Genomic DNA, 12,454 nt, shown 5'->3' with positions numbered 1-12,454 from the left:
GGAATATTATTTTGGTTAGGATATTCAAAGTTGGCAGATAGTTTTGAATCTTGGACTACAGACAGCAATGGTTCGATCAGGTATCACCCTGGCGGAACGAGCGGTAACTACTGAGTAAAGATGGCGCGTGTGCTAGTATCGAGAGTATTCCGAATCTCAGCGCTGAGCAATCTGATGGCATCACGGTGTTCCGAATTTCACCGATGGAGTTACTGATGCTCCACCGGTGCCATCAGCTTGCAGAGGTGGTGGCGGTCTCCATCAGCCGCCATCAGTGAATCTGATTGGTTCTTGTATAGGGCGGGAATTAGCAGACGAATGAAATCGTGCACTGTTGTGTCATGGCGGTGTGTTCTGCTGTATTGTTTGTAATGAGCACAACGTGAAAACAATATGTTAATGGCTTATGAGCGAACATGGCAACGGACCAGTTATTACTACCGGTTCAAGAAATAAATTGCTTATGCTCTCTTTCCTTTGAACGTGACGGAAATTTCGCAAAATTCTACTAGCGTAGCACAGACAACAACTTATACGTCGCCATGACAGCCATCGATGCTTCCAGCAGTTTTGTTCCTATTCCGCTGCAGCGTGACGTCATTGTTGTCCACCGGTCCGGTGAGATTCGGAATACGCTGATCGTCTAGTTGTGAAGAACAGCGAGTTGTAGTCCGTTTTTGTGGGGAAAAACGAAAAAGTTCGAATGAAATCCACAGAGAAATGTTGGAGGTGTATGGTGCTGATTGTCTGGACCCTAGCAACGTCTCCAGGTGGTGCAGGTTCTTCGAAGACGGCCGAGTAAATCTTACCGACGAAGCACGTTGACCAGTGATCACTGCAACACCATCCAATGTCAGAGACACTGAGGCGGCAATCACCCACCCTACAGTCCAGACTTCGTACCATCTGATTTAGACCTCTTCGGACCATGAAGAAATTCCTAGGAGGCGAACGCTTCGGTTTGGATGAAGAATTGAAGTCAGTCTTGTGCAGGTGGCTATACGCCCAGAAAACGAAGTTTTATGAACGAAGTGTACTGAATCTGGTGTCACGATGGGAGAAATGTGTCGATAGACTTAGTTCACATGTCGAAAAATAGGTAAAACCTGTAGCTTTCTTGTGCATTATTTAGTTTTGCTTACTTATTAAATATGTTGCCAAAAACAGTTGTTGTGCGTTACTTTTTGATCCTCCCTTCTACATGCCAAATTGGTTCCCAATTGCACTATAAACAACGATACAGACACGGTTTCGCATGACCTCAATCCACAGTTGTACATGGTGAACATATCTGCAAACTACCCAGATATAGCGACTACATGACAATATATTATTAGAGGTTCATGGCTGTGACGTCTGGCACTTGCCGGTAGATAATAGAAAAATATAAAGTAAATGCATCAACAATATACTGTTCCCAATAGACAGTCGTGATATCAACCTAGCAGCTAAAAGTGACTATTATAACGAACATCATAATCATCCTGTCTATAAATAAAATAAAAAATTATTGATTGAGGCCTTGGGCCGGTAGATTTCGCGCACAGTCGCGGATGGAAGCGAAAAAATAGCATTCTACATTGCTTTCTTTTCCTAAATTGTCGCATTTATTTTATCGCGAAATGTTAAATTCCTAATATGGGAGGTGTTTAGCAGAAAACTACAACTGGAATTACATTTACAACGGAAATTCAAATGGTTGATGTTGAAGGTGATTCCCAGAATTTTTGTCACAACCAAACGTAATACGAACTCTTTGTCACTGACTTTTTGTCGTAGGGATATTATATTTTAATCGATGTCAGAAGTAAAATTCTGTCATTCGGTCTGCTTTGTTACCACATGCCACACGAAATAAATATCACATAATATCTTACGGTTTGTAATCACTTCATTAAATGTAACAACTTAAGCTTATTTTATAAAATATGTACCTGAAAAATTATGTCGAAGAGTTCGCAGGTTCTGCGTGATTCTTTTTTTTTATTTCCATGTGACTGACAGGCCTACCTTCCAACGATCCTTTCAACCTACTTGTCCGAGTATTTCTTTCTTCTTTTCATAGATGAGTGGCACAATCCAAATTTTCAATATCGCGAATAATTTCTGAGACTTCAGTCTCAAGATGTACAACTGTCTTCCTGATTTCTTCCTTTATCTGAGTGACTCTGCAGAATCCCCAGTCAGACGCGTGGCTATTTTCGTTTTCTGACAAAACTTCTTTTCTGTTAATTTCACTCGATATTATCATCTTTGGTTTCTTACTTTCCTTGCAGGTAGGAATGAATTGTGTGCAATTTCGAATTTAGATTGCCTTGGCGAAAGAACGAGAACTGACTGTTGCTAAGAAACTAACAACAGAACTATGACGTCTTATAATATGACAATGTACTTATGCATTGTTTTCGTGACGTATTCTAGTGACATCGTGTAAAGCACGACATGGAGTCCGTGTTACGTTTCTGATGTGACGAAAAGTCGTGCCACGGTTGAAGGTAGTAGCACAGTCTAGTATATACAGTCACGAAGCTTGAGTTGTAAGGATGCTAGAAACAAAAGGCTGTGCCGGTACTATTTCGCATTGCCTGTAATGAGGCGATATTAGCGATCCTAGTGGTCAGCAACTATCTATGGATGCATATTTACTACGTATTGAGCTTCGTGACAGTATATACTAGATTGTGGTAGTAGCACAGTCTAGTATATACAGTCACGAACCTTAATACTTACTAAATATGCACACATAGACAGTTGGAATATGCATCCATAGATAGTTGCTCACCACCAGGATCGCTACTATCGCCTCATCACAGAGACTTTCCCTAGCAGATCATAAAATGTATTGTACTTTCGATATCGTGTTCTTTTGAAAAAATTAATACCTTCCTTCCACTATTGAAATATGAAATACATAAGGTTTATATATTATTTTCATAAAATATATATTATATTCTATAAACTCACCTTCCTGGATCTTTCGGAAGAAGGATAACTCTAACCTCTTTTTCTTACAATTTATAGTACTACAAACGTCTCCTTGCCCTATATTATTATTCAAATTATTGTATTTTAGCCATTTACAGTTATTACAACCGATAACGAACATTTCACAGTTTATATAGCTTTTCACAAAAATGCGAAATACGGCACAGTCAATGCCTTTTCGATCTAGACCAGGCCGTAATGTTTGTTCGGGTTTTCTATTTTAGTGTATGGAGCTCAGTGAAATATTATATTATAACTTTATTGCTTATCATTGTTAAGCTTTATTTAGTGTAATGTGTCCACAAGTTCCGTTTACTTCTTGTTGCATAATATGTTGCAGAAATAATTACAAAACTGTGTTATTTTAATGTGAAGAGAATTTTACATGTTAACATGATCTGTTCGCGTCAACATTTCAAGTTTAGAATGGAAGCTATTTTGAGGTTTAATAAAAAAGAATTTATACTGAGACTTCAATTTAGCACATCTACCTTCCTTAATTTTAGACAAAACATTTACCATACCACTCCTATGAAATTAGTGTACGTACAATTGTGTTCCTTCGTCTCTTAAGTAGTAGATAAATACGATAATTCAGTACTCAATTTTATTGTAGTATTAAAATACAGACAAATTGAATGCCCGGAGTATCATACATGACATTATGCTTAATTATAATGTATGATTGCGAATTTAGGAACGTAAGTTAAATATAGTAAACATAACCTATAATTTTCATATGAATGGCAAGGCATTGGAGATCACTAAATTTAGACAGAAAGGGGCGACTGGTACAGTAAATATAACCTATAATTTCAACATATCTAAATATCAGTGCAGTGCAATTGAAAATTATTGAATCGTGCATAAATGAATGTACAAGAATTTCGCAATATTTAATCGAAATATAGGCAGGTATTACACATACGAACAACGTAATTTTCACACCATAAATAATATTACATCTTAACTCACAACTCAATTATGTCTGAAGTGTCTCATAATCATTGTTTTAAATTTTATTAATGGAATTACACTACATTTTAGAGAAACATATGTTACTGTTTATGCATTCCAACTAATTTATATGGTTGAAACGCCGCCCTTCGTGATCGGGTTAAGCGAGTTACATGGTCTGCCTTACGGCCTGTATTAGATCACGATGGCTGTGGCAGTCTATTGTTCCTAGTACTCACAGCGCTCCAAGTGGCTAGCAACTATCACGAGATTTGCAAAAAATCATCCCAAGCTTCGTGAATGTATATACTAGACCAGACGTCTCCAAAAGCGTACTCGCGAGTAAGCCCCTGAACGTAACCGAAGCCAGTACGTAATGAGCGCGCTCCGCCTCACCCATCCCCACCTGTACTGTACTCAATGTTTATGCGTAAACGAAGAGCAGTGGCGGACTGCCATTATCACTGTGTTGGTCGGAGTGTTCCATCGTTTCACAATGTGTTCTAATCATGGACGTAGTACATTCAAGGATGAATAGGAAGAGACATTTTTTTGTGTTAGTGGGGAGAATGTGAAATGCTTAATTTGTTCGAAAATTCTTAAGAGTGTGTTAAAATTCAACATGCAACGACAATACTCGACTCTTCACAAAGCATATCATACAATTACAGGCATGTTGGTCATGCGAAAATAATTTATTTTGGGGCTCTCTGTATAACTGTTAGTTATACATAATAATCAGCATATTACAATACGTTTACACTCAGTTACGCTTAATAAACACATAGTTTTTAGTTTAATTTTAGGTGAAAAGCGTAGGCCTACAAATATTTTGATAAATATAAAACAAGAAAATACAAACATAAATCACACACGTGTCCTCAGTCTTAAACAAAAAAAGCTTCTTGCTAGCTATGTTTTAGCTTGGAATTTTGAAAAATCAATGAAGCCCTTTACATAAGCATCATTTGTAAAATCGTGCATACAGGACGTTGCTAAAATACTGTGTCCAGAACAAAGTCAAAGTTTAAGAAAATTAAATTGTTTCAAATTACAGTTCAGAGAGGGAATTTCAAGACTGTAAATGTAATTGAATCTGAAGTCGAAACCACAATTAACTAGTTTGTAGCTTACTCACTTGCATTGGACGAAAGCACAGATAGAAATGACAAAGCTCACCTAGCCATTTTCATCCGAGGAGTTAATGGACATTTTACTGTGTCTGAATATCTTCTAGATGTAATTACAAAATACAACTGGAGAAGATCTTTTCCAGGCACTGAAAGGCACCATAGAGCAGAAGAGGTTGAATTTGCAATGGCTTGTGTCTATAGCAACAGATGGGGCTCCAGCTTCATAGTATGTCAAAATAATACACAAACGTATGATATTTCTTATTCTTTTGATGTTATTATTTGTAAACTTAAGGAGAGCAGGTACTGCCTATCTCGACAATGTTAAAATCACAGAATTCAGGTACGCATAGCTCAGAAACTACTTGAGATAGAAAAACAATTTTTACAACACTTATCAATCTTAAAGTCCTCTACTTTTTAAAAGAAAATGTATTATTGTATCTTTAAAATTGTGGTCTCAAAAAAATAACATGTGATTAAAATTAAAAAAAAAATAGGTCACAATAAAAAAAAATTATCAATTATAGGAATTGAATGTACTTAATGAAATTATTCTAATACATAGATAAAGGTTATAAATATAACATGTAAAAATTTCAAATCTCTATGTTCAATGGTTTCAGAGCTACGCGTACCTGAACTCTGTGATTTTAACATTGTCGAGATAGGCAGTACTGCTCCCCTTAAGCAGACCGTTGCCGCGATCCGCCACTGACCGCTCCTATCTGTTGAGGTACGAGTCTCTCCCCCTTTTCTAGCCTTACAGCACACTGTGTACGGCGGGCAGCATCGAGAGCACGAATGACGATACGCTTTTTGGAGACCTCTGTACTGGACTGTGGTAGCAGACTGAACAATAGGCCTATATGTACTCACCGGCGTCTTCTCTGCACCGATGGGCGCTAGGGGCTGCTGCCCAGCAGAATGTGCTCGGCTCTGGATGCTGACGCTCGCAGCCACGATGTCCTTACGCTCCGTCCAGCGGTTCCCTTTCTTCGGCGGCGCAGAGGAGCTTTCCTCCGGCGTTGGGAAGAGTGCCGTTTGTGGGTCCAGCCTCTGCGCGGCGATCAGCTGGCCGCGGGAGCGGGCGGATCCTGAAGACAGGGAGCCGGAGCCTGCCAGCACCCAGTCCACATCCGACCCTGCACACACGTCAACAAACTCGAGTTTAAGGCTCAATTGTATAAATCTCCCTGACTAAAGATCAACTTTGATCGAAGATCGAAAAGTGAACCGAGTTCAGACACTTCTTCTATTGTATAAAACTTTCCTGCGATCAAATTACCTTGGTTCAAATGCAATGTAAGTTCACGTGAAAAGGGTTTGGCAACATCGCATAAACAGGTGAAAAACGTGATGCGCGGACAGGTTTGTTCAGTGTTGCCAATCTAGCGACTTTAACTCTTTTTCAACAACAATTTCTTTTAACTTTTATATTGCTTAAATAGGAATTTAGCGACCTTTTTAGCACCCCATAGTGACAAAATTTAATCTTTCTTTGTCGATAATGAGAAATCTAGCGACTTTACAACTACTTTTTGGCGACTTTCCGTACACTCTGTTGGAGACACTGGTTTTTTGTGCAATGTAAATAATGGCGGACAATAAGAAGAAGGTTACTGTTCTCCGAGTTGTTATCATGTTATGGTGTTTGATACTGCTAAACATAATAAAGCTTTATAAAACGAAAATTTTCGTTTAGTAATACAGTTAATTGAAAATTTATGAATGTACCTATCATATCCGTTAATAATTAATGGTTGTTATAAACATAATATAATTATAGGTTATGTTATTTGATACTGCTGAACACGATAGAGCCTTATAAAATATAAGATTGTTTGTGTATTAAGGCAAGAAATTGAAAGAAATATATATAAATGTACCTATCATATCTATTAATATTAATAATAATGGATATTTTATTTGCACAATCTGTCACTCGTATATTTCAAACAGAAAAGAAATAACTGAACTTGGATCATCTAACTTAATCGGAGAAATTTCTTCAGTCAAAGTTGACTTTAGTTTGAGACAAATTAATCTCAGATTAGACTTTATACAACACAAAATTCCAAGTTCAGCTGAAACAAGGATCAATTTAACCTCTGATCTAAGATTAAATGGTTTATACAATCGGGCCTAAGAGATGCAACTTTTTATGCAGGCAGATCGTGACTGAAAAATAAAATTAATATAGTTTTTATTATAGTATATTTTATAATTATAACATTGTCCGCATTTTTGGTAGGCTGATGAATAAATCCCTCAGTTTGGAACGGAAAATGAACTCCAAAATATATTTTTGCTTTTTAAACAACAGGTGGGTATCGGGGTAATTTGGGTATTGTGAGTAATTTGGGTACAAGTTACAATTTATTGAATAAAAGGTTACCTAATCGTCAAACACATGCTAATTTAATATACACAGTGGGCTAAAAAAGGCACAAAATTAGAAATACTCTCTTTTCGGAAATAATAATAATCCGTGGCGCTACAGCCCGTGAAGGGCCAAGATCTACCAGCCGGCTGCTGGCCTCACGGCCACATGCCGAAGCAGAGGTGGACGATCATCCAACCAGAATGGAGGTATCGTGTGGTTAGCACGATGAGCCCCCCAGCCGTTATAGCTGATCTACGTAACCGGATTTCGCTACCTATTGTAGCTCCCCAAGTGCATCACGATGCTGGGTGGGCACCGGTCCCATACATTGGCCGAAATTTCATGAGAAAATTTCTTCCCCCATGAGGACTCGAACCAGCGCGCATTCCGTAACGCGAGTCCTAGGCAGGATGCCTTAGACCGCGACGCCACGGCGCGGGACATTTTCGGAAATACATACGTAAAATTTAATTTATAATGCATACACTGTTGGAAAGAGTAGACTTTAAAGATGAGGAGGACTTTTTATTATGTTTTTTTGAGGCTCAGTTAAAATCTTACGGAGGTCAGTACACAATGATGCGAAAAATGTGGTTTTTGAAGACAATTTATTACTTGAAAATGCAGAAACTGAATGTTGATAAAATTAATAATAAACAAACTCCCTTACATGAGCTGTTCACAGCAGAAGTGGAGTAAGTCAAAATTGGGTGATGAGGTTTAAAGTAAAAATTCTGTAAAATACAGCGCAAAGTAGCAATTAATATGTCCTTCGTGCTATCCACTGACTATTAACAGTTTAAATAAATTGAGCTAAAGTTTCTCTGTATATTTTATATTTTATGTTACAATTATTAGCAAAATAATAAATGAATAAATATCACCACCTTCTCCTCTGCAGTAGAGGAGGCAAGACCTGCCCTGTGACCTTATCATGTGCCGTGGCTGTATCACCAATGGTATGGAGGGGGAAGATAGGTTTAAGTCTGAGATGAACTTCCGTATTGGTAGATTCGTATAATATTGACCATCATGAAACAAATTGTCTTTCTGATAGCTCATTTTTTCGCACTTTTTCCAATTCTCGCCTCCTTATCTATACACTCCTCTATTAGAAATCGAACCCAGGATCAATGGATTATTTAGCTTCGTCCCCTATAATTAAAGTCACATATAAAGATGTAGTTTTCCTTTTAGTTATTGTAAGACATATTTGTATCATGTTGTGGTTCATTAACTATTTATCATAAACTTTTTCTGTAAAATATATAATGATTAACTTACTTACAATCCGGAGGTTCATTGCCGCCCTCACATAAGCCTGCCATCGGTCCCTATCCTAAGCAAGATAAATCGAGTCTCTACCACCATATCCCAGCTCCACCAAATCCATTTTGATATTATCCTTCCATCTACGTCTCGGCCTCTCCAAAGCTCTTTTTCCCTCAGATCTCCCACCTAACAATCTATGTACATTTCTGGATTCATCCATATGTGCTACATGCCCTGCCCATCTCAAACGTCTGGATTTAATGTTCCTAATTATGTCAGGTGAAGAATACAATGCGTGCAGTTCTGCGTTGTGGTACTTTCTCCATTCCTCTTAGCCCCAAATATTTTCTTAAGAACCTTATTCTCGAACACCCTTAAGCGCTATTCCTTTCTCGAAGTGTTAAATGTTATGTTTTATTTAACGACGCTCGCAGCTGCAGAGGTTATATCAGCGTCGCCGGATGTGCCAGAATTTTGTCCTGCAGGAGTTCTTTTACATGCCAGTAAATCTACTGACATGAGCCTGTCGCATTTAAGCACACTTAAATGCCATCGACCTAGTCCGGGATCGAACCCGCAACCTTGGGCATAGAAGGCCAGCGCTATACCAACTCGCCAACCAGGTCGACTTCTCGAAGTGAGAGTCCAAGTTTCACAATCATACAGAACAACAGATACCGGTAATATAACTGTTTTATAAATTCTAACTTTAAGTTTTTTTGAAAGCAGACTGGATGATAAAAGCTTCTCAATCGAATAATAACACGCATTTCCAATTATTCATTCTGCGTTTAATTTCCTCTCGAGTGTCATTTCTTTTTGTTATTGTTCCTCCAAGGTATATGATTAACACAAATAAATACTGAACATTCAATTGCCGCTCACTCCTGTTAGAATATTCTGGCCGATATTTCTCTTGTATCCCCCTGTCCTGCATAAGCAATGCTCAATGCTACTTAATAATCGGTTTATTGTTCACGTATTTACATATCGGTGTCATAAAATGACGTAAAAAGGACGAGGACAAAGGATTTACATCAGCCCACGTGTCCTAAAATGCAAGTGTTCTTGAGTCCAGCTGTTTGGTTGGATTTCTTCTTCGTGAGAATTTCCAGTAAACCTTTTTCCTTCCTTATTTTTATTGCGTCTGTCCAACATTCAGGGTGTTACATCGCATGATTCAATACAATCGTAAAGTGATGGAATCTCTGTAGGAGCTCTATTTATTAATAAGCCTTCTCGATCTGAAATTAAGTCTAACTTGGGTATCCATTTTAGGAGATGTTGTTGAGAGATTTATTCTAAAATGTTTATGACTAATTTTCAGTGAACTCCTAAATTTACACCAGGAATTGGTTATCGGGATCTTAAAATTAAAAAAAAAACTAAAAGGAAGTGATAGAGAAAGAAATACGTTGAAAAATTGAATAAACTAATGAAACACGTAAACTGAATGAAGAAAGAAGGAGAAAGAAAGAAAGAAATTCAATAAATAAAACAAAGAATGAAGGAAAACTCAGGTATTGAGAGACTGAAAAGAAAGAATGATATATAAATAGCAAAAGCCATCTATGGAAGAGAAGAAGAAACATAAAGAAACATAAAATCTAGTGCTGTCGATCGATCAAAATATTTAATGGATTAAATATGTGATCGATTTGAAAAAATGTTTTAATAAACTGCAATACACAATTATTGTTAAATTTAACTTCTTTTCGGTGATAAGTATAAGTATAAAATGTTGTATATCTGTATATATATACTGTATAGTTGTTACAAAACAACTATTTTAGTTACTTACTAACATATTTATTATGAGGCCTATAATTTATTGTGTCAATTTCTCCGGAAATTTTTTTAGACAAACATAAATAAAAAGTATAAAAACTCACCTAGTTAAGGGGTTAGGTACAGCTTACAGCAGTAAAATTTTTGGAAATATTCAACATTTTTTTCCTTCATTACTGTATCTTGTACAATAATGAAAATTGGTATGTGTAAAACAGTGTCCTTCTGCTATATGAAAAAAATATTTTTACGATTAAAATATATATATATATATATATATATATTTTTTTTTTCAAAATTCAAAGTTCACTGTGCAGTGATGAAGCGTTTCCCTCATAACTCATAAACTTGTTAACTTTTTCATGTTCTCTCTCTTTTATTTTATTTCTGAAACTCAAGTTTACAATACCATGCTCTTTCACCTACATTCCTTAATAAACAATATTATTTTTAATTTGTGTTAGATATTTGACCATTTTTTAAAAAGGATTTTTTTTTATCGGACAATCTATCAAAGGTAGAGATGTGATTTTGCATCATATTGTAGATATGACATGCAAAAATACACACAAAAAATTTCATCACAGAATGTTGGATACTTTTTTAGTTATGAGGGAAACGCTTAATCACTGCACAGTGAACTTTGAATTTTGAAAAAAAAAAATATATATATATATATAATTTTTTTAATCGTTTATCATATAGCAGGAAGTGTTTTACACATACTATTTTTCATTATTGTACAAGATACAGTAATGGAGGGAAAAAATGTTGAATATTTCCAAAATTTTACTCCTTTAAGCTGTATCTAACCCCTTAATACTGGTTCATCCATGAATTTAAACATGTGAGTGAATTCACATCCTCCGAATTAAGTGCCGCTCTACGTTTAGTAACAATGTTTCCTACATCACTATACACGAAAAAACTATTTTTCTGTCAAGTACTTCTCCACGATCGTTCAATTTAAATGCAAACGTTTCACTGAGTTTACCACTCAAATTTTCATACGTCGTAATGGAGTTTTCACTTTTCAAAGACCACAGATAGCCAATTTTTTTTCTTTAGCAAACTAAACACACAAGCTTAGTCTACAAACTCAATAGTAAAGAAACTATAACAAAACAGTTTCTATTTTGTACAGTTTTATTGGTCAAAAGTAGTATGACGTAGTAAAAGTGTAATAATCAATAAAAATCCAGAAGTTTAACAGCTCCATCGGATTCCTGATTAAATCTGAGACTAAAATTAAGTGTTTCAGTCTTTGTCAAATCGATAATAAGTTTATTTGCATTTAACCAAGTTATTAAGTTGGCCATAGTATTAGTATTGTCAACAATCAAGTCGTGGAAAACAAGTAATAAAATTATGTAAATAATAATAATGAAAGGCGAGAAAGAATCAAAAGGAAAAAAAGTAGGAAGGGTAAAACTAAACACGGAAAAAAAGGAAAAGGGGGAAAAAAACGACGACTAAACAAAGAAATATAAATAATAAATATTGCAGAACTTTTCCATCTTGAGCAGATTCGCCCTGACGTTATGGCGTATTTCTTTGTAATCGTAAATCTCGCTCGCCCCCTCAAAGTCTCGGCTTGTGCCCACTCTGTACCACGTCTGGGGTGATCGGGGGGCAGCAGCAAATAAATACAACCCATCGCCACAAGTTCTTGAACCCAGATTGCGATATTTAAATACCCTACGCAAACGAGAACCGGTTGTGCGGTAACAGGTAGATGTAGTGGGATTTAATACGACCAACCCCACCCTGCCACCACCTACGATACATTTCAACCTTCTTTTAAGACCTTGGGCTAGGCATTTTTAAAGATACAAAAATTATTGCATTGTACAGTCTTTCTCACAACCATCTTGACTATAATTATTTATTAGGGCTGGCACCAAATTATTTAACAATATACTGTAATTTCTCC

General features: G+C 36.5%; 1 protein-coding gene across 7 annotated transcripts in view; it reads right to left on the bottom strand.

The window, feature by feature from the left end:
* The window catches only part of LOC138700302 (uncharacterized), a 507,020-nt gene that overhangs the window by 358,448 nt on the left and 136,118 nt on the right, over positions 1-12,454 (bottom strand). For all 7 annotated transcript variants that reach the window (XM_069826822.1, XM_069826826.1, XM_069826824.1 and 4 more), the window contains exon 4: positions 5,955-6,220. In XM_069826822.1, coding sequence (XP_069682923.1) covers positions 5,955-6,220 — 266 coding nt within the window. The remainder of the gene's footprint in view (positions 1-5,954; positions 6,221-12,454) is intronic.

The sequence above is a fragment of the Periplaneta americana genome, chromosome 5, assembly GCF_040183065.1.
Source record: "Periplaneta americana isolate PAMFEO1 chromosome 5, P.americana_PAMFEO1_priV1, whole genome shotgun sequence".
NCBI lineage: Eukaryota > Metazoa > Arthropoda > Insecta > Blattodea > Blattidae > Periplaneta > Periplaneta americana.
This window is presented reverse-complemented; position numbering and strand designations above follow the sequence as displayed.